The sequence below is a fragment of the Gambusia affinis genome, linkage group LG05 (genome assembly GCF_019740435.1).
Source record: "Gambusia affinis linkage group LG05, SWU_Gaff_1.0, whole genome shotgun sequence".
Lineage (NCBI taxonomy): Eukaryota > Metazoa > Chordata > Actinopteri > Cyprinodontiformes > Poeciliidae > Gambusia > Gambusia affinis.
In genome coordinates this window covers 2186467-2210322 of record NC_057872.1, presented here as the reverse complement: position 1 = coordinate 2210322, position 23856 = coordinate 2186467, and the positions used below count along the sequence as shown (strand labels likewise).

The following is a 23856-nucleotide window of genomic DNA, read 5'->3' as shown; positions in this document are numbered from 1 at the left end:
CCATTCAGGTCTTCTCCTGATCTTTCAAGTTTTGTGGCTGTTGCCATAGGCAACTTGGCGTTTCAGCTCCCTCTAACGATTGTCTATTGCCTGGACCAAATCTGGTCCTCAAGGTACACTGTTATTCATGTTTCAGGTACTTTCCTTCTTCAGCACAGCTCAGTTTAATTGATGCCTGATTAACAACTTTTTACTGAACTGTACACATCTAAATCAGGTCTGACGATTGGCGAGGCCACTCCAGGATCTTGAAATGCTTCTTGGAGCCACTGCTTGAATTGAGTGTTTACGGTCAATTCTGGTCATTCTCGTGCAGCCACTCCCCATCGTCAGTGCTCTAACTGAGAGAAAGAGGTTGTTGCTCAAGATTCAGAGTTCATGGCTCAATCTTTTCTCTCCTTAGTGCTCTGCAGCTCTCCTGCCTCCTTTGCAGAAAAGCTCTCCCCCCATGCATGGTGTTCCATCCCCAGGCTTCACTGTTGGGGTGGTGTTCTTGCGACTGTCCTCATTATTCTTCTTCTTCCAAACATGGCAAATTAAGTTTCTCTACCAAAAACTTCTATTTATCTCTTATCTGACCTCATGACCGTCTGTCATTCCTCCTCTGGATCGTCCAGATTTAATCCAATATGGCATAATTTGTTATAGTAATCTTTGACATGCATGTAGCTGTGGATCGCTCACATTTCTCTTGATTATTGATCCTCCATGCGGAATCTAGCATGGAGTAGTCAAAAGGAATGAAAAAGGTATGAACTTGACCTTCTTGCAGTGGTCCTATAAATTATCTAACTTCTTCGTATTGTACACTTAAGTTACACTTTTATTATTTTTTTACATTAATACCTGAACCTATTGAAACAGTTTCTCAAGCAAAAACAGCCCATGGAACCTCAGAATGGGGTTTTCTAACTTTGTTGTGTGGGTTAGTGAATATTGGAGTGTATTTGTCATTTTAAGATTAAAACATGAGAGCCACCACACTCGGAGTCCAGCTCAGCATGCTGTTGATGCTTCATCATCAGTTATGCTTCCGTGCGCTGCTGCCTGATCGGTGGGACACAATAACCACCCCAGGTGGAAGCCTCACAGAGCAACATTTTCATGAAAACAAACACACTAATGTGCAGATGGGCTGAGTGGGACCTGGCCCATGATTCAGGGCCACATGTAACCGGGGGTGACAGTGCTCCATTTTAAAGAGGTTCAACGACTTATCCATTATGCATAGGGACCCTTTTTTTTCACGAGTCACAAAGCTTAACTTTGCACTTTAACAAGGTTATTTCTCTGGTTAATTTGGCACTGTCACATTTCTACTGTGGGTTATTTGTTTTGCACAGTTGGTTATATCAGCATCTCACTGAAACATACAGGCTGGCATTCCATCAGTTACCTTTAAAAGGTAATGATACTTAATGGATTAATTAATAATTGAGCAAGAAGTATGGTAAATATTTCCTAAGGCTGTATCTACCCACTGCCATATAAAAAGATAATCCTAATCATGTAATATTTCTAATGCTTTAGAAAGGGTTATTTAGAAAGGGTTCTTTAGGGGTTCAGGGAGGAACATATAAAATTATGTAAGCCATCCATTGGAAATGGTATTACCAGTTGATATTAGCTGCTCCATAAATGAATGTCAAGCTCTGCATTGAAAACAACCCCCTGCCTGGGTTCAATATTTCAAATGAGTCAACTGTCTTATCGTGCTTACTGCAATTACTGCATGTTCTGAAACACCACAGTGTCTCATTTGTCAGTAAGCAGAATCAAAAACTCAACACATTTTAAGATTTTACACTACCTTTACTCAAAGTGTGTATCTCTACCTTTTCACTCCACAATTTCCCAACATTATTGATGTGGTTGGTGCAAAACCAAAAAATGTTCATGCACTGTCCCAAGCCCAGTGCAGAACAGTTAAGTATGTCCATATTTTACAATGCAGTGCATTGTAAAAGAAAAAAATCCCTTAACCCATTAAAAAACCCATAAAAATCAGGGCACTTGTGTAGAAAGACTTGGCGTATTAGTTATTAAAACCTGGCCTATGCTGAAGTCAAGAAATCTGGATTCAAACACATTTCCTTTGTACATCCAATCAATGTGTGTTAAGTAACTTGTCCTTTGACACACAACTACTTACATATGCAAATAGATGGAAATAAGCCATACTTATGCATATTGCCCATGCGTGTGTAATCTTATAGCATCTACCTGCCATAATCATTTTAATTTTGTATTATTTAAAAATAAGAATAATGCAATGTTATGATGACATCAGTGAGACTGATGTAATTCTATCTTATTAAAATGTTATGTGTCTGTCTTTTGAAAAAAAATAAATAAATAGAAATGAAGATAAAATCACAGCATGTATTCAGAGAACTGGAGGATCTTTCAAAGTTGAAGTCAAATTATTAACAAATGCATCCATTGTGCGCAAATTGTTGCAGTTTTCATACCTTTCAAAAAATTAGAACAGACTAGGTTGTCAATTTCCAACACTTAGGGAGCGCTATAGCTCTCAATAAGATAACTCTGAACATCAATTAATGATGAAAAGGGGGTACCCTATGCATCAACTTGTGACGCAGAGGCAACCTAACCAAGTGTCCATATATCACAAGTAGGGAGTGAGAATGTGTTGCCTCTAATTATTCTTCAAGAAGTTAGTCAGCCTATTTAAAGGATGACAGGCTGTCACTGTGCTGTTTGGTGACATGGTGTGTACCCCATTGAACATGGACCACAGGAAGTGAAGGACATAATCTACAATTCTTAAACAGTGTAGAAAATTGTCATCATTGTTGAAATTCTACTGGTTGAATCCAAGTCAATGAGAGAAATCCCTGAAATATTCCAGTAAGTCTGACACATGTAGCTCCTGAAAGCTTTACTGCTCCAGCTTCATTTAGTTGGATGGCCTTTGTTTGTTGACGGCCATTTGTCTATTATTCCATGACAACTCAGTTAGCTCCACCTCTGGACTGGGCTAGGCTATTTCGAGTCTTCCACCACAAATTATCCCCCATGAATGTGATGAAAAATATGATCAGCATTTCTTGTTGTGATGTGGTTTGCCATTTCTGAAATAGTTCACACCAGGGGGAGTACTTGTTTCCACCCCTCTCCTTCCCATTCCCTCCTTTTTATACCCTTTGACAAAAGAATTATGTCTGTTTTTGTTGACTGCTCAGTTCTTTGCCCAGGGGTCTTTAGTGTTGCTTTCTATGCCTTAAGCTTTTCATATTAACACATAGAAAAGCATGAAGGTCCAGGAACACAGATGTCAAACCTAAATTACTTCTGAGGGATTACACATTCCCTTGATTAAAGACTGCCTGAATGAATTAACATTTTATTCAGGAAAAAAAGAGCTAAATAGTCTTTGTAACCAGCAGCTTCTAACAATTGAATGTACCTCTGCCTCTCTTTCTTAATGGAGTACCACATTATGGCAATTCAAAACTCATCAAAGTAGACATTCTCTCATCCTTCACATCTTCATACTGCTGTTTCTTCCCAATCAATCGTCTTTGTTTGCAAGTAAGGAGGCCCTACCTGGCAGCAGTCTGCATCCTGGGAAAACCCAGAGCAACAGTGGACAGAGTGGCAACTTGAAAAACATCAGGGTTCCAAAATGTGTCTTTTCCTAGTTAGATAATGGGCTGTTTCTGGCATAGAGATCAATCTTTCACATCATTAAGTCGTGTCATGGGGGCTTCTGCAGAGGAGCAAACAGGAGGGAAGCAGTGATGCTGAGATGAGGAATGTGAAGAGAGAGCAAACGTGCTTTTCAGCACAGAGTTCAACTAGTGACCAATATCCAACTGAAACAGAGACAAAGTCTAATTCAAAGGAATGGTAGTGATGTGAATTACTGTCACAATCTGAATGTATGAAGAAAACAGTCTCATTTTGGGTTGTCCTACAGCAACTTTAATGAGAAGTGAAAAGGAGAGGAACATTCAACCACATTCTAAAAAAAAATAAAATAAAAATACTTTAAATAAATTATGGAATATTTGGTAGGTAAGCATTTCCCATAAACATAAAATTGTTATAAAAATAGGCAAAATGTATAGAATATAAACATACATTTTCAGTTCACTGATGGAGTGAACAAGCATTAAACAGCCTTGATGGATAAATACATTTTTTAGGAAATTAAATTCCAAGAATGAAGAAACTCAGCAATCTAAAGTCAGAACATGACTTTTGTTTTAAATGGCACTACAGTTAATTTGATTTTAAAGAGTATGTGAATAATTTAACCCTTTTGCTGTTTTAAGGGATGGGGTGACTTAGAGTTTTTTACTCTGTGGGGTTGCATTGACTCCATGGGTGCCTTTATAACAGTTTACATAGTTATAAAAACATGTAACCCGTTATAAAAGGTTTTATGTAAAACCTATTTACATAAAATAGGTTTTAAAGAAGGTATATTCTCAGCTGTATGCCAAATGAATCTGCAGAAATGGTCTCCTGTATCCAAAGATGAATGCAAATATTAAGGTACAGACATTTCTATATTTTTGCTTATCTGTCTCTTGTTAGAATAATTATGTTTTCATTTGGTATTAACACCCAAGAGAGGAGAAATTTCTTAAAGTGTGTGAGACAGAGCTAACCTTTCTTTAACCCATAAAACATGTTCTTTGAAGATGGTCTTCTGAGAGTTTCCTAAGTCATAAAACTGTGTTTGTTTATACTCTGTGGCCCCTACGTAGAGATTCCTTAGTCGTAAAACTTTGTTTGTTATGTGTTAGTTCCTGGGGGCTCCTAATCTTATCAGCACCAGCCCCCTTCCTTTTGTTTTGTGTTAATAAAAGGTAAGTTCTACTGCAGAGTTTCAGAACGCATGGTGAAGTGTTCGAAGGAGCAGTTTTCTGTGTCTTCTCCTTCTACAGAAGCTTGGTTGAAAACTCATAAACGTTGTCTGTGGTTCTTTCTTTGTATTTAGGTAAACAAAATACCTATCACTCTTATTAAATAAGAGTCCACAAATTAGTTTTTTTTTCTGACATTTCTCTGCTCTTTAGGGGGCAGTGGAGAGATGAGTCATGTGTGGCACTGGAAGTGGAAGATCTCGCAGAGCCACTTATTAATATGTCAGCGGTTAGAGTGATCCTGTAGATGGAGCTCTTAAACACCAGTGATCAATGGCTTCACCATTCAGGGGATAATCAATAACATGAGTCCCCTGGTGTTTAGCTGAGATCAGACATGCCAGGGGTTTCATTTACTGGTGGAGGGACGTCTTGTTTGATGGCTGCTCCATTGTTTGTTCAGCCATTATTCCTACTGTCAGTGTTTTTCATGAACTCGATCAAATGGATGCGCTCGTGTAAAGAGCTCACAGATTTGAGAAATTTGAAGTTTTACATGATTAACCTGCAATGAATGCAACTTATCATGACATCGTTTTGTGATGCTTTCTTTAAGGGAAGAATTCTGAATTTGTGAAAAGGGTAGTTTACCTCTCTGCAGACCTCACACATTCTGGACACCAACTCTTTAGAATTTCTCCTTCAGGTTGAAGGTTGAAGCACCTTCAGGCTGAGCATTACTTACTTACTTACTCCTCTGTTGCTCTGACAATTACCAATCAGAGTGCTCAGATTGATACCCTATTGTCTTCATTTTTAATAGTTTGCAGATATATACTTACAATACCTTTATGTTTATTTTGTTGTTTTATATATTCATATTTAAAATGTCTCTATTAAGAGCAAATTACAATCAATGTCAAATCTGTTGTTTTTGCGCACAAATTTGATCATTAAAAAGCATCAACAGGTGAACAAACAAACAAATCTGTCCAATCTGTTCTTTTCTAAATGAACAGAACAAGAAGACTTCCAATCCATAAAACACTGCAAATGGATCCTAAAATTCTGAAGCTTAGTGGAAATATCTATGTGAATGTATTATATTCCATAGGGTCTAAAGCAACAATTTGCAGCAGCACACCTCTTGTCTTGCTGGGCTGCTGTTGGATCAGATGGTACAGTTTTGTTTCCAGCTGGCACTGATCCCACTCCACTTTGCGAACACTTCCGTGTGTGATCATGTTCTGACAAAAATCTGTTTTCTTTTCTCATTTCCCATCCAGATACTAACTGTAATAAATCCTGCACGTTAAGAAGCTTTTAGTATTAGCCTATATAGGGGATGTAATTGTATTGATTTTAATGTCAGCTGTGTCTTAACTGTAGTCTGAGTAGTATTAAGTTAAGCAGTTTTGATTCTGTTCCTCTAAAGCCTGTGTAACAACATTTTATCTCAGCTTGATTTGTTCATGTTCCAACCAGCTTCTTTTTGATATCAGGAACAGTTGGCTTGTTTACTTTAAGTCAAGTGTCTGGAGCCAAATCACTGACAGCCAGCTCTGTTTGATCTTCTGAAGAAGCTTTTAGATTCTTTTGGGTTTCTGTCCTTTTGTACTGTGGCTTAAATTGAGTATTGTTGCATATCTTTGAAGAATAGCATAATACCTCCCTTCTGTCAGGATGGAGTCCAGGATTTGAACTACATAATGGAAAAACCGCATAGGATTTAAATATTCTCAGGACAATTTTCTGCTGTGTTTTATAAATTGAATCATACTTTCACATTTTATCTGATAACTCATAGCCTTGTGTTATTGTCATGCATCTGAAATGAATTTGATATCTATTACAAAAAAAAATCCCGACTGCCCATCATCTGAGAGATCTCATGTTTTCTGACAGTGGCAGCGGTGGAAGGAGTTTGTCCTGTAATCGGTGGGTTGCTGATTTGATTCCCACTCAGTTGTTGTTTCCTGCTTGGTGCAGCCACTGCATGTCAGCCTCACCTCTGTCACTGGTTACAATCCAATAGCTTGTGTGAATGTGTGCCTCAATGGGTGAATGTAGTACAAAAACAGAATACAAGTACAAACCGTTTACCATTTTACATCACAATTTTTCCTGGAAGCCTCCCAGAGGAGAATTACTTATAATATAGCCTTTTTCTGATTCTCTGGTCCAAATATAAAAACTTATGTTTGCCATCCAGATTTTTGTGTCTTCAAGACATAAAGATAATCAGTTTTCCTATCTGATTTGATTCATCAACATCCCATGATGTCTGATATTTCAGAATTAGATTTAGAATCAGATTTATTATCCAAGACTGCGTGGACAAATAAGAAATTTGGTTTCTAACTAACAGATTGAAGGTTGAAGGTCATGTGAGTCCAGTCCTGGAATACTGAAGAGCTGGAGAGCAGTGTGGCCATGAGGCTGTCCAGCGTGCTGTTAGCTGGTTGTCAGTTTATGAACACAAATAAGACATAGATACACGATGCAGGACTGATGCCCCAGAAAAAGGAAATTGCTAATAATAATTTTTACAGTGAACAAAAGATAAAAAAATACTTTCACAGAAGCATTTCATCTTGTTTAATTTCATTCATGGCTGACCTACAGTTTCAGTAGTTCTGTTGTTTACAGTCAGTATCGGCAGTTCAACTCACTACTGTCCTCCTGTGGGTTATTTTCAGTTACTACTCTCCAAAGTTTGTTAGCTGTTATCTTTTCTTATTCTTGCTACACATTTGTCAACGTACATCAGAAATAGAAATTTCTTGCTCTCTGTCCACCTAGGTCACTTTGTTAACCACGTTTTTTATCCACTGGCTTTTTCAAGAGAATTTAGCAATAATTTTTTTACAATAAATCTTAACTTTAACCATACTCACTGGCTGCAAATGAGGCTTTTCTGTGAACATATGATATGTAAATTATATGTTTTATCTTATTTTACTGAATGAAAGCTGGCCAAACTGCAATGATGTTTTAACCTAAGAGAGTCTCATGCATTAACCAAAGAATTGTAAACTAAAAGTAGTAATCTTGTTTCCAAATTCCTTTGAAAATAGCAAATCAGCTTAATTAGGACTAACTGGCTATAACCACTCAATAGTGGAAGCTTGGAATAAAATTGATAGAAACACCCTATGGACAACATACTGAGCAGTGTAGGACAGATTTTTTCCTCTTTTACTAGAATGAAACAAATCATCAAAAATGCTAGTATCATACAAAGATAATTTTAACTATGATAATCACATCTTTTTCAGGCAAATACATCAATTTCACAAGCCAAAACCAGCAGTAAAATGAGGATGCGACCCAACAGGACAAACTGAGAATGGCTGAAAAAGCTCAAAAAGTCATTTTAGAGGCAGAGGAACTCTGTAGACACCATAAAAACAAACAAACAAAAAAAACTAAAGCTACATGTGATCACTTTTGAAATAAACCAGAAAATAAATCAGTGTTATGTGGTTATTAGATAGGTTTGCATTAAGAAACCTGTATCTTGAATTCTTGAAAAGAGATTCAGTGGAGATGTTTGAATGAAGGATGCGTAATCTCTTCTTTTGTTAATCTACTTATTTTCTAAAACCACACATTTAGAACTGTTAAAAATGAGTGAACTCGGTGCTAGTAGCAGCTGAATAGGAGGTGTGTCTGAAAGAACTCCTGTCAAACTACCAGCTGCATGAAAATCATTCCAAATGAGGGACTTACACACTGGGGCAATTGCTCCTTAGTGGAAGCAGAAGCCCGCGAGTATGGCAAGAAACCAGAGCACCCTGTCTTTGATGTTGAGTAACAGTAATATCTTTGTTTGGAACCAATTCCATTTCCTTTAAAAGCCTGACCCCAGCACTTAGTAGCTAGGAGTTCTGTGGTAATGATGTGGGCTTGTGAGGAAAAACCTGATAGTAGAAAAGACCTGCAGAGCCCATTACTGCTGACCGCTGAACCACATAGACCTTTAATGTGCTGTCACCAACTATCTGAACAGCTTTGTCTTGCCAGCAGTTCCTCTGGAAGGACATCACACTGATTTGTAAAGCAGATCGATATGCAATGATATGGCTGAATTAAGTGGCAATCCATCATATGTTTGGAAATGTAGACAGCTCTTATACAGCTGTAATACTTTCTTTGCTTCAGTTGTGCTTTGCCTTCATGACACTTTCTAGTGTTGGTTTGATGTGTCAGATAGATTTATGAAGGTAGCACCTAAAATACTTTCACATTCATTGCAAAAGGCTTTATCTCTTTTCAACTTGAAGTGTTCTTTGCTAGTGTATATGTTGAAGCTATTTTTTTTCCATTTTGTTGTGATTTTTCAAAGGCCTTGATGAAATGCCTGGGGCATAAATTGGTCATATAACATTCCTGTACACTAAAAAGAAGCTACACACTTTGTAGGTGGTTGTCAGTACGAGGGTTGTAAGCCCTACATTATCTGTTCTGTCCATCCATTCACTGTCTAGACATGCAGGGCTAGAGGAGGGGAACTGGTGCCTTTCTCCACCAGACATTGGACTAGAGTTGGGGTACATGAAGTGGAGACAGTTAATTTAATGATATGACATAAACTGATTTAAAGGTGGATATTTAGTATGTTTATCACCTCTTTTAGTCATAACTGTACTACATGAAAGCAGAGTAAAACTTGTGCTTCAAACTGTTGAATTTGCTACAATGGACATTTGTGGTATACAATATACCACACTGGTTTTGTGGTCATTTGAGGTTTGCAACTATAGTCTACAAGAGAGGATAAATAAAGCAGAATCCAATATGAGAAAGTGTAGCAACAACGTTTACCACAAACCCTGCAAACAAAATACAAAGGTGTGTAAAAGCATTTGCACCCTTACAGATTTCTTCCCTTTTTGCCTTTGTTGCTTTAGTTTAATGTCTCAAATTATCAAACACATTTGTATATCATTCATAGAATATTAATTAACTTTGATCACATTTCTTGGAATGCTCCATCCAGACCTGATTACCACAATCAAGATATCCCTTCTTTAGAACCTGTCCAACAAATTGAAATTGATATTAATATCAACAAATGATGTTTATTGTAGTAATAGAAGCAGTAATTTGGGCAATTACAAGTTGGTTTAGATGGGCTTCCACTCATTAATAAATGTGAGTCCTTATTGATTAGCAACAAGAAATTTATGGGTTCAAATCCTGGCCATACCTCAGCTCCCTTGTCTGTTGACTGCTGAAGATAAACTTCAACACAGATTTAGTATAGCAAAGAAATTGAGAGATGCCTTTAAATAAATTTAGTTAGTAAAGGGATAAGCATATTAAGCCTTACTCTGATACATCATTAAAATTAATACATTGCAATTACATTTTTTATGTAAATTGTACATAAAATAAACTGTAAGACAATTCCATAAAATAACTGCACCAGCATGACGTCCTGGGGATACAACTGAAAATAATCTGACAGTGGAGAAGTAACATCTGGAGTTAAGTTTCCTGGTTAAGTCAGAGACCAATTATTTAAAAAAATATAGAAAAAAGGCCAGCATAACAGGACATTCATTTGAATTACATTAAATTGAAAGAGAACCTAGTGTTTCCTCTGGAGCTCACATCTGCACACATCATTTTTGACTGTCCACTTGCTCCAAAAAGTCATGTTTTAAATTTAGTCCAGTGAAATTTAATTTCTAGGTCTATTAAATTTTGAAGTTAAGCTAACAAAACATGATAAAAAGAACATAACACAACAGATGTAAAAATGTTCTTTAAAAAAAATACAAGTATTTCAAATTATCTTTGGCACCAAAGATATTTGCATGAAATGATGACAACTTGATGTAGAGGGTGATTTATCAAAGACAAGAATATTGCCTTTGAAAGGTGGCAAATCAAAGATTTTACAAAATATGAAGCCAGGAATTCTCTACTGATCTAGATGCTTCAAATCAAACTTCTGACAGGCTACATGTGATTAAGTTTTACTGATAAATATTAAGTAGATCAGTGAATTACGAAGTCATTCTACTGTGAGGCAAAAATCCAGACAGAAAACTCCAAAGCCAAAAAAGTGAGCAATGTGTAAATACACTGACCTGAACTTCTCATCTCCCACTATGGCAAAGTCTACATCCAACTGAGGACACACTGACGGAGGAGGTCATGAGCCTGAATGTCAATAAAACACTTTAAAAATCCTACAGGTAAAATTAGACGGCTGCAGAGTATCATTACCCAGAAAATAACAAACAAGAAGACAGGAACATCTAAGACAGGGGTCACCAACCTTTCTGAGACTGGGAGCTACTTCATGGTGTAACCTGAAAGGCTACTTGTTTGATACAGGCATAAATTTTCTTGGCTCAGCCTTTATAAAAATAATACATTTATGTATATATGATTGCATGCTACCTGATCATATTAATATTATGGACTACTCACAATAATTATCAGTAAGGAAAGCTATGGTTAATTGCTATTATGTGATCAGACATTCTTAGTTCACAGAGTTTTAAGTTTGATTCCCTTTTGGAGCTCTTCTGTGTGATTCTAATTTGCCCACAAGTGACTGAGAGTATGAATTGGTGCCGTAACACCTGTAGCTGCTCACGCCTATGCACTGAGTACCTTGAAATTTTCCTTTAAATAAAAACAAAGAAATGAAAAGTTATTGTTTTATTATATAACCCTCTTTACTATTAGCAAAATTGTGGAGAAAAAATATATTTTGTGTTAAATGATATTGTACACACAGGTGTGTGTACAATATCTTGTACACACAGCTGTACAACTGCAGGCGCTGTTGCCCTCCGATAAAATCCTGCACGAGTCTGTGCACAGTTCAGAACTTTAGCCGTAGGAAAGAGTTTTATACATAAAGCAATTTATTTTAAAAGTCTATTATTTCCTTATTTCAAACTCTAAATATGTTATTATTTCAATGTAAAAAGATTAAATTAAAGAATTTTTGGCAGTGCTCCCTAATGACAATGGCTATTTTTAGAACTTGCTTTGCGGGTGACAGACAAGGTCCCCTCGGGCAACAGAGTGCCCGTGGGCACTGCGTTGGTGACCCCTGATCTAAGAGATGTTGAAACCAAGAATTAAACACATAAAGCACTGTTTTGCACTGTTCCTGTTCTGTTTAAACAGAACAGGAACTATAATAATTTACACAACTGTCTTAACAAAAACAACATTATGTATAGGTAGATAATAGCAGAGTACTTCCAATACTAAACTTGTGTTGAATTTGCAACAATGGGCATTTATGGTTTACAATGTGTCACGCTCTCTGACAGCCTACTTCCTGCTGTCAGACAGGTTCCTTTTAAATTATTTCTACATTCTACAGACCTGGCAGTTTAGCTAAAGCTGAACTAAAGAAACCAGAACCAAAACTAGTTTTAATCATAAGTTATAACTTGTTTTTGTGTCAAACTGACCTCAAGGGATTGTGGTCAAAAACGTATGGCTGGTTTCATGAATCACATTTCCCACTAGGCTTAAGAATATTTTAGCCATTCTAGATTATTTCTTTGTAGCTTTGAAAGAACATAGCAAATTGTTGTCAAATTTAGATCTTAACCAGAATCTGCCAGAAACACCTTCATTCAGCAAGTTCAGTTTCTCTGCCCTAAGACTGATATGATATGTACAGAACTGTACATACAAACATCACTCATTTGTTTTGTGTAGGTTTTAGTGGTTTTATTCTGAACCATGTACCTTCTTAGAGTGGACCTTCACTTTATTGTTTTGACGACAGAGCTAGTGCTGGTATTATTCCCTGGAGACAGACGAAGAACCACTAAATTGTCAAACCCAGTCTCGGTTTTAGCTGTGTGGCCTATTAAGGAGGCTTTAATGTCTCACTGCAGAGTTCAGTCTGATCCACAGAGCCCATAGGAGCAATAAAATGTTGATTTATCTCCTTCCCCCACAGCTCTGCATCCGGAGCCTGGAGAGGAGCTAATGATGTACTACTGCAGCTATTTAAACCCCTACTTGAATGCTGGTTTAAATATGGAAAGGCAAGTGAGAAATTAGCAGCAGTTTTGCCAATGTGATTCCAATTTGCCCTGTTCACCCCAGACACCATGATGTGCACTTGCCCTTTTAAAGGGGAACGGAATGAAATATAACCAAAAAGAGAAATCTTGACTCATGAGAACATTCAACCAATTAAAATACAACCACTTTATCTACAGAACTTATGCAAGTAAGATTTCCACAGTCCTTATGAAGAAAGTGAACCCATCTACTAGTTTCTATTAAGACCAGAATTAGTCTTTTCCTTTTAAAGGTTGAAGCATTGTTTTCAATGCCATAAGTCATTATTTCTAAATATTTCAAATAGTTTATTTGTGCTTTAAGATTGGGTTTGTGTTCCAAAATACTTTGTCAAGGGTCTGTTGCTACAAGGCTACTGAGTCTTTAATGTCATAAGCACTGAGGCAAAAATTCTGTCAGGAAGCAGCCTTGAGTGCCATTATATGAAAAAAATAGGTTCATCTGGTTGTTCAAGGAGGACAGAATAGATGAAACTATTCAGTGCGATAATGTAATGCTAATTGTATGTTCTCCCTGTGCATGTGTGGGTTCTCTCCGGGTACTCCGGTTTCATCTCTCAGTCCAAAAAACATGACTGTCAGGTTACGTGGTACCTCTAAATTCTCCTTAGGTGTGAATGTATGCGTACATGGATTTTTTTGGTCCTGTCTGTCTCTGTGTTGCCCTGCGATGTACTGGAGACCTGTCCATGGTGTCTCCCACCTCTCGCTCGAAGTGATGGATATATATAATGTCATTTAGAGTGAAAAATTTCACTTTCAAAGATAAGTTCTTGACTTATAGTCTGAAGGTTGCAAGATGGAATCAATTTTTTCTTCACATTGCACCCCAGTGTCCCTGGTGAGGTAATGAACCAGAAATGAGCAGATTTGTAATAAGGTTCTGATGTATGCATACAACCATTCATTTATCTTATCATCTTCTGTCTTTTGCCTGTGTGGACGTCAGAGCTCCATCAGTGAAGGATGTCAGAGTTCCATCAGTGAAACAGACAATCCTCTCCTTAGGGACACAAGATCACAAGGAACACAAGGCATTCTAGTTAACTGGTGTGCCCATGTTGTACTCTATGTGTACTTGAAAGATTAATTTTATTCTCTTTTATTCCCATTTCCCAATTGGAATAAAATTATCTGGAATTTGGACGGGCAAATTTGGAAGTCTTCAAGCAGCCCAGAGTTCAGCATCTATAATGTAATGCAGCCATCCTGTATCTTTCCTAAACAAGATTGAATTGCTGTGGTTAATTGAGTAGGAGAAAAATTTAGTCATTGTTGAGTCCAGTTACACTCTCCAGCTGAATCAGGGGGTCCAAAGGCACACCACACACTGAGGAGAAACAGACTCCCTCTTATCAGATGTGTGAAGTTTTAACACCAGAAAAAAAGACTAGAAAGTTAAAAGTTGCATAAACACTGTACAATGCAAATCAGAAAGTAGTAAGTGAAAATAGGAGAGTGAGTAGAGTCCTCCAGCATATTGCAGAGATCACTCAGGATAATATAAATCAGAAGGAAAAGTTTTAGGCCTGGCCTGAATGTGTCCTTTAAAAGTAAAAACTGGAAGGAGATGACAAATGAAAGCATGTGTATCATATCAGTAAACATACTGTTCAAGTCACCAGTAGTGGTCAGAGGCCTGGTGGCCTCACCAACTTCACTATGATCGAGCTGCACCAGGGCAACTGAGGCTACATGTTTGTGTGAGGTTGTGCGTGTGTGTGAATGGGTGAATGACCTTCTGCATTAATGAGAAATTTATGTTCCGCCACTGAATGAAACCATGTTGGATAACAGAAAATATGTTCAACTTGTGGTTATTTCATTTGTTTTGTGTCTCCGGGTCCTGAGAGCTTCAGTCTTTACATCACACTGACTGCTGTTCTGTTTTACAGATGTTGTTCACTGCTTTTAAATGAAATGGATTCTCTCTTCTGCCCCACTTTAACTTCATAAGAACTTTATGATACATGAAATGAGAGAACTTTAAAAGGCATTCAGAGCTCAGCGGTAATTGGACTGCTTTAACCAGGCACCTTGACCACTCAAACTGTTTCATAATTTTACTTTGTGTACTAAATCATGTCTCAATGTTATACTCATCTCAAGATAACAAACATATCAAGTGAAATCCACATATTTTGAATCTTGCCAAGAGAGAGTGCCAAATGATGAGTGACTGATTAGTGTGATTAGGATCAAACATGCACATTGTCTGGTTATTTCACAACCTGAGCACCTGACTGCAGTGTGGTGATTCAGCCTGGACAGCTTAGAACATGAGTCATACTGAAACAGTTCCTGTTGCTAAGCAGGGAATATGACATAGCATTTGATGCTAAAATTATTAGTATTATTGTTTTTTACTTTCTTGTGTGTGTCTGATTGCATAGCAGCGTTTTATCTGAAACACAAAAACAAGTCAGAGCAATACTGACAACAAATGAATTGTTAGTATTGTTCAGTGGGCTAATGTGATGCTATGTGATACAACAGGAAATGTATCATTTTTAGCCTGGAAATTATGAGAGATATCAAATAGTTGTGAATACCATTGTTTCCCATCAATATTTAAAATACAGTACATTGTTGGTATGGGTTGTGATGAAGAGGGAAGGATCTGCCCTGTAGTAGAAAATAAAAGTGGCTTAACTTTATCTGTATTAGAAAAAAGCAATTCTGCAGCTGGAAAACATCACAGCAAACAAAACCTGAAAAATGCAACAGCTTAGGGGTTTAATAAATGCAGAGTTTGGGAAATGTGAAAGAAATTAATGATTGACAAATCTGAGATTAAAATAAAGCTGAAATATTTTAGCACTGCTGACAGAAGCTAAGAGAAGATGATGTATGTGCGATTTAAACCTGCAGCACAGTGTGGCATTACACTTATCTCTGCTGAGGAGAAAACATAGAGCCTGGAGGAACTAATAGCATAATCATTCCTCTTAGAGATCAAATTAAGCCTATTACAATCTCTGAATTAGACCCCCTGCTGAAAAAGTGAAGACAATGAAGACATGAAGAAATGTTTCTGTCTGATGTTGATTAACCTGGAACATGGAGTGACTTTAGGTTATTATGTCTGGAATTTCAAGGTCTTTGTTGCTCCTGGCTCAAATCTTCAGGCTTGAGAGGTTGGATGAATAAAATCATATTGTGGGACTGTCAAAATGAAAGTCATATTAAATGTAGGACTGTGTATTAGTGATCATTCTATATTTGATTTAAGAGCCGGATGATTCAGAAAGTAAACTGTAATGTGTTCGGTATTTTTAGTGATTATTCAGGCCAGGGAAGGTTAAAACACACTACCATTCATAATATTTGTTAACTACCTTAGGATGAAATAATATTAATATCCCTGGAATATTTCTACCTTCAGAAGCTTTAAATTCTTTCTGAGGATTTCATCTGACAAGCTAATGTAAAGTGGTACATGGTTATGAAGTGAAAGGAAAATTATTTTAGTTGCCATAGGCAACCCAACAAGCATGTGAACAAAGGTGCTCTGCTGAAATGAGACCAAACTTGAGCTTTCTTATTCTCTGTGGGACAAAAATCCCCATTAACTGCTACCTTTCCTCCAACCTGCTCATAGCTGACTTGTTGGACATTAGATCCCACCTAACACAGTGGTGTCCAACCCTTTGCATCAAAATTCCCATGTTTAATGTTCAGAGGTGTTCATCTGAAATGGTTATCAAACATGGATCATAGGATTCAGTTCAACAGCAACTGTTGATTTCATTGCTTACAAGGTTTTGTCTAAAAGTCAAAGCCTGAATAACAGAAATTCTACCATGACTTGAACAAATAAATAAATCAGCCATTACAACAACGCAGCAATAGAGCCAGAAAGAATATAAATGTAAAATAAGTCAATCATTTTTTGACAGTTTTCAAAGAACCACCTTATTTATGTTGGGTCATATATGTTTTTTCAAATTATTTTATTCACTTATGCACTGTCGGTAAAACACATATGCACACACGCACACACTTTTTGATGTTTTGTGTCCAGACTTAAAAACTCCTCAAAAAACACCAATATTAGACAGACGGATCTTCTGGTCATAGCTCAACTGTAATGTGGAATATATTTTTATTCAAAGAGCTTACATGACAGTACATTATAATAGTGAATAAGCTTCATCAGATCTGAGTAGTGATCTGTTCAAAAAGAAATACAACAAACTGTGTACAGCAATGGAGACAGTCCAACTCTACTTGGTCATTCCAGACATTCTCTGTAAAACACTGCATTTAGGAACTGAAGAAGTGCCACACTGATCAGAACCTCTTCACAGTGAAGACAGAAATGACAGATCAAACAGACAATTTACATGGTCTTTAAAATCTCTGGTTTTACATATCAGGACATAGTGCAATGCATCTAATGGGTCTAAAATTACTTAAATCCAACCAAGTGGTGGGAGTGAAAGAGGACATGAAGGTAGATGGTGTGCGGAAAGATGGGAAAGATAGGATTGCATGGAGACGATCCTATCTTGTCTCCATGCAGGTGCATAAAGGGAAAATGTCAAAAGGAAAAGAAAATCGTCAAGTGGATAAAACACAACAATTTAAAAGCAAAACAGAACAACAAAAAAAGGTCTAGCATCTTTGCTATTATTAGTTGTAATTTTGACAAGTAGCAAACAGGTTCTGACAATTTACACTCGAGTCATGGATAATAAGGCTCTCTAATGAGGAAAGACATCAGCTATAACATTAGAGAACCAATTGTTTTTGCCCCAGGGTTGTAAGAACTTTTTAAACTGATTGAAGGTCCATTGGTCCTCATATTCAAGAAAAGACTGAAAATGCACAAGTCATGACTACAAGAGTTTTGAGTTATACTATAAAAGGCCTCCATTCTCAAGCTTGCAGACATGCACATTTAAGCAGAGCTGGAGATGATGGAGTAAAGATGTTCGTTTTCTACAGGAAACCAGCAGAGGGGTCGGGCATCCGACTGGGACACCGTGATTACAGCAGCTACCTGTAAAACACAACCAGAGCAGAGAGAAGGCATCAATCATCCAGAAACATCACAAAGGCTCCGCCAGCAGCAGCTCCACCAGCAGCTCCACCCTCCGTAGTCTTACTAAAGACACACAAGGTTCAGGACTCTCACTAGAGCCACAGACCTGTAATTTCTTTTGTGAAAAATTAATTGGTACAAATTCTAAAAGTGTCACAGGTTATGGGAAGTAATTTATGATTAGTGGTCAATGGCAGAGTTTTAATTAAGTCTGGGCCAGAGTTCAGAGTGCTTGAGATGGAAGTGGTTCATTAATCACAACCAGCAAACCAGCCCAGGACATGAAAGGCCTTTGTGCATCACGTTTATCTGAATTACATTTAATAACTGTCCTGCTAGAAACATTACTGAATAAAGCCCTCAACACACAATTTTAAGGATTGAGTTGCTATTTGATTAAGAAATATATATGGATGCAAAAATAACATGTTTATAAAATGCATCTACTTTTTATGTTATTTTCAGCAGTAAGTATATTTAATAACAGCACTTAAATGTAAAACTAAAATGTTCACAATAAAATATTGATAAACTAAATGACAAAATGCTTCTGCAAAAGTAGCTGGAGGTCAGAGCAATTTTCCAAACATTCTCAGGTAATGTTCAGTGAAAAATGTAAAATGTAAATGATCTGACATGTGTCCAGGTAGATAACAGCTGACTAAAGAGAACAAAGAGGTAAATGGGGAACCAATGGAGAGTTATCTGTGAATTTGGATGTTGATATTCAAATTTGCATGTTAATGAAACAATAAGAATGTCCTCTGAAGTCAGAATTCAGACTTTTTTACTCAATAAGGTTGCAGGAAAACTTACAGCTTTAAACTATTTCTTAGCACATTTCATTATTTGCATTTCATTAAACCAGTAATGCAGATAATGATGTGAAATGTTTTTGAGTTATGAGATTGACATGAATACATTGGTGTACTTGGTGTTGTGGTGCTAATTCTAGTTAGCACCTAGTTAGCACATTCTCAATGTGGTTGGAATGTTTTTTCCACCTCCAACTTTTGAGAAAATGAAATTGAATACCTTCTAAAATGAAACATAAGAAACTGTGAGGTTTTCCACATATTGTGATATCAAAACTCTACAATGCTGCTGCATGCTAATAAACCGTTTATAGTTATGATCATTTCTACCTCTGTGTAATTGGTCACACATAACTCACCAATATCAAAGACCAAATATTTTTGTTTGTTTTTTTGAATGCATGCATTCAGAGAACTGCATTGCTAGTAGCTAATACTGCTAACAGTTCAGGTCTCTGAGGTCAACTGAGGCCACTCCCACTGACCTTCTGACGTTCCACTGGGAACAGGTGTTGGAAACATCACTTCCAGGTCCGAGTTCTGATGGTCAAAGTGAATGGAGTGCAGCAAAGGTCCAACTTCCATCTAGTGTCTAGGACAGGATGCATATGCCACTGGTTGATGCTTTTCTACACGAGACTGGCAGTCTAATGAACAACCAGTATGATTCACTAAGCAACAGACATGATTCCCATGTTGTGACTTTTTAAGACTCAGTTGAACATGACTCATCTTTAATCCTACATGGAGTCCTAAATTAGATCCTGTTTTACCTTACAGTTTCTCAGAGCAGTTTAACCCTTAGAACAGATGGGGCAGTTTATGGCCCATGGGTCTCTTGAGCTCACTGATAACCTATGAGTGGCATTTGCAGTAAAAGTGAAAACTTTGTTTAAGAAAGCCAGTGAAATAGCTTTTACTTTGAAGGCCACTGTATTAATGTCATTGGGTGATTTCATGCTCTCATCAGCCAGTTACACCTTTGTCTGGACCCAGTTTCTTTTTTTTTTTTTTCCTCCCCACCAGGGGGTCTTTTTGTGGGCTCTAGTGTCCCTTATATGACAGTAGGCTGACATGAAAGGGGGAGGGAGATGGGGGAAGACGTGGCAAATGTCGCCGGGAATCAAACCCGCGACGGCCGCGTTGAGGACTCAAGGCCTCCAAATGTGGGTTGCGCTATCCCCTACGCCGGCACAGCACGCCCCTTGTCTGGACCCAGTTTTCACATTTAAACACATTGAAAGTCAGTTCATCTTATTCACCCTACTGATGCTTGCTTTATACAAACAATGCATTACTCGGAGTTACAGGGTGCCTCATAAGTGACACACTTTGTAATTATAACAAAACATGAAATATTTAAGACATTACACTTATTTTCTCTCTGTATGGACCTACATTGATGACAATATATTTCTATAATAGACTGTTTGCTAAACCTTCAGTTTTTCACTTATAATGTCTTGTACACAGCTAAAGACACACCACTTGGTTCTGTGATTTATTTCCATTTAATGTATGTTGCTTAGATGATCTGGCTTCTAAACTGTATTCCATGCACCGTTTCTATACAGTGCATGGAAATTAGACAGAATTAAGTAAGGATGAATAAAAGAGAAATCTAAGCACACATTACATTTTTATGCCAGGGACATTATAAAACAACCAAATCACTACAATTTAGTGAAAAAGCCTATTAAACACACACACAGTTGCCTCAATGGTCTCACAGCAGCATTACATCAAATAACCTAAATAATATTGAAGTTTTGGCTGAAATTCTTCCTCTGTGGTTTGGGTACTTGGAGAAATGAAAAAACTTCCACCTGACTAAGATGGGATTACAACCTGTGATGCAGGAAAAGTAAGCACAAAGAGGTGAGAATAGGGCGAGAGGGAGAAAACACAAAGCACCAGAGGGAGAGGAAGAGTGATGACAGGATTATGAAGTTTGACAGGAGGATGAACATGACCGCACTGCAGAGCCTGTCCATGCAAAGACCCCAGGCGACCGTCAGATCGGTGATTTTGTGCCCATCTGCACAATGTTACAATGCTGACCAGCTGCAGGCATGCCAGTTTAGGATAACAGAAGTTACATTAAACACGCCAACCATAGGAAGATGTATGCGTGTGTGTTTGGATGTAGGTATAGAGAGGAAACGTGTCAGAATGTCATGAAAGATCTTGTATATGAGACCAAGACATGGACATAATGGAGCCGGCTTGCTGCTGGAGAAAAGCCATCTCTGCCTGAGACATGTATAGAGAATAGATGAACATTTTCAACTTCATCAGGTTAGGATTGACTGGTAGCTGGATTTTAATATCTTTTTTTCAGAGTGGAATGATTATAAAAAAATTTAATGGCATTAAAAAATTAATAAAAAGCAAAACTGGATTTTGGTGCATACATTTGAACTAATTGAGGATTTTTATTAATCAACACTTTCAACTAAATGATTTTTAAATTGTGTTGAATTCTCCACATTGGGCTTAAACAGATGACACTTGGAGTCTCATCTGTTTAAACATTCCTGCTCGAAAGGATTTATTCATAGCATTTCAATGATCTAATTCTTCCATCAATGGGAAAATCCCAGAAGGTCAATGAATATTTAAGGAGAAAAAAAAAAAAGAAGATTTGCACAAATTGAGCAAATCTTTTAGAACCCAGCAGACTCTGTTACCAGTCTGTACATAAAAACAGTGTAATCAGATGTATCACCACTGCACCAAGACATGGAAACTAATACAGCAGTTCTGTTCAAGGCTCAAGTCAGCCATGAAAAAGAACTGAGTTATTTCTACTAACAGATTTAACAGAGAAGAAATTGTCTCTAGGACAAAAAACTATAATGCCAAACCAAAATAGAGCAACATGTCTAAGCTTTACACCACCCAGAGCCAGAGTCAGATTCCCTTCAAGTAATCAGTCTGTGAAATTTTGGAGATTGTTTATTTTTTGAGAGCCATGAGATGACAAGCTCCTGCTGTCTGCAATGCTAAGCTTAAAATACAATTTTGTAAAAGAGGCTATTGGAGTCTTCTCTGGAATAATCACTATATGTCTGAAATTTATTTAAGTATCATTCTTTTAGCAATCAAAGGAGTTCTCAGGAAATCAAAGGAAACTTAAACTAACACAAAACTCCAAGCACAAAAAGAAACAAACTCGGAATATTTCTATACTGAATTCAAAAATAGTACATTGCACATTTTTATTTGAAAAGACCACCTGCATGCGAAAAAAAAAACAAAAAAAAAAGACAATCCATGTCTTTTGGTTTGCCAGCACCGTAACACAAACAAGCTGCTTTTTAACAGCTGTAGTTATTTTTTACAGCTTTATAAACCAGAATCAACAACCATTAAAACTAAATGTTTAATTTAGTTATTAAATAAAAAGTCCAGAACCCACACATTATTATGCCAGGCCCTTTCCAGGCAACAGCAAGTTAACAATCACAAATCAGGCTTTTTTTTTTTTTTTTTCTGAACCACCAGAAACATTTCTCCTTTTAATCAGGTAGCAGCCAAATCTGCTTATGTTCGGTTGCAAGCGTCGCTATTAGAGTGAGGTGAAGTGGTTGATCACAAAAAAATAATGAACTGATTAACTGAGCAGAAACATAAAAACACTCGGTGATAAAAAGTTGAGTGCAGACAAGGTCATTTTCATTTTCAGATGATAAAGGAACTCTCTTACTCTGCTCAATATTTACTGGCAGAAGAAGTGAGCAAGCATGTTTCCATCTCCAATCTGATGGACAGGCCTCTGATCTGGATCGACCCAAAGCTTTTTCAGACGAGTCTTATCTGTTCAGATCAACTCTGGTGAAGCAAATGTTTTCATTAGTGGATCTGATGTTGTAGCTTCCATAGGTTTCCACACAGTAACCCTCTGCCCCTTTTGTGGCTCAGGCCCACACCTCATCCCTCAGCTAGCTCCGGTCTAAAGAAGAAGCAATCTTCAGATATGCAATATTAATATTTTATTTCTGTGCCTCAAGGTGCCTCAAGGTCAGGTATGGACTTGAAATTGCCCACATAAGAAAGATGAATCTTCTGAGCTGTCCATGAAACAAACTTAAAACATACCATGTAGTTTACTTCAGTGGATCCTAAATAATTTGCTGATTTTTTATTGTAACTAAATCAGTCGCAAAAAATTCTCCTGATTGGGGATTTTTCCTAGGCCCGTGTTTCCAACCCTGGTTCTAGAGGCACAGTACCCTGCATGTTTAACATGTTTCCCTGCTTTAATGCAAATCATTCAGCTGATTGCAGTTCAGCAAACACCTGTTAATTGACATCACCTGGGCTGAAGCAAGAAAAGAGCTAAAACATGTCCTATACCATATCTAAAACATTTGAAAGAGCTTGGGAAGCTGAAAAGGCTTCCAATGCTACTTGACAAGCAATTGACAGACATTTGCAAACAAATCCATCCAGGATTGCCTTTTATTTTTCTTGCTGCTTATTGGCTGTAGCCCCAATAGCAGAGATAAGGAAAAACGTGGATCTTAGCTTCTACTGTAGTACTGGGATGGTTTACACTGTACGTATTGATGCATATTAAAACTGCAGTAGCTATATAATTTTATAAAGAAATGTGTTTTATACATATTTGGTGAAATTTTGATGATGTTGTGACAGAACAACATAAAGGACAGATAATCTGTCAAAAAAAATCAAGCTCTTCTATCTTCTCCTGGTGTTCCCAATGCTAACTACAAAAATACACCACTCAGTCAGAAACAGTGGTGCTTCCAGCCTTCCCCCAGTCAGAGTCAGGGGGAGGGTCGTAGTGCTGTCAATAATTTTATGAAGGTGCCGCTCACATCTTCCCCCTTGCTCTCTGCTGTGCTACAGCTCCTTCCCCACATTGGAGAATGCCACAAATGCTAAGGCTAGCTAGCATGGTTATTGATGACGGCATACAAACAGTTTTACTGTAATGCTGAGGTTTCTCAGGCATGTTTGATCATCTTCATTAAGAGCAACATTAAGAGCAACTTTGTCAGCAGTTGGACTCAGACATCTGATGTTTGCTTATTTTATCTCTAGTTTAGATT

The 23856-nt window shown here is 37.4% G+C and overlaps 1 protein-coding gene across 5 annotated transcripts in view; it reads right to left on the bottom strand.

The window, feature by feature from the left end:
* The window catches only part of tsnare1 (T-SNARE Domain Containing 1), a 143021-nt gene that overhangs the window by 11866 nt on the left and 107299 nt on the right, over positions 1-23856 (bottom strand). For 2 of the 5 annotated variants that reach the window (XM_044116729.1, XM_044116730.1), the window contains exon 11: positions 17005-17921. The exons of 1 other annotated variant lie outside the window; for it this stretch is intronic. In XM_044116729.1, coding sequence (XP_043972664.1) covers positions 17820-17921 — 102 coding nt within the window. In that variant the 3' untranslated portion in view covers positions 17005-17819. Of the gene's footprint in view, positions 1-17004; positions 17922-19263; positions 19371-23856 lie in introns of those variants that run through there. 2 more of the 5 variants (XR_006370619.1, XM_044116731.1) reach the window with 2 other exon arrangements.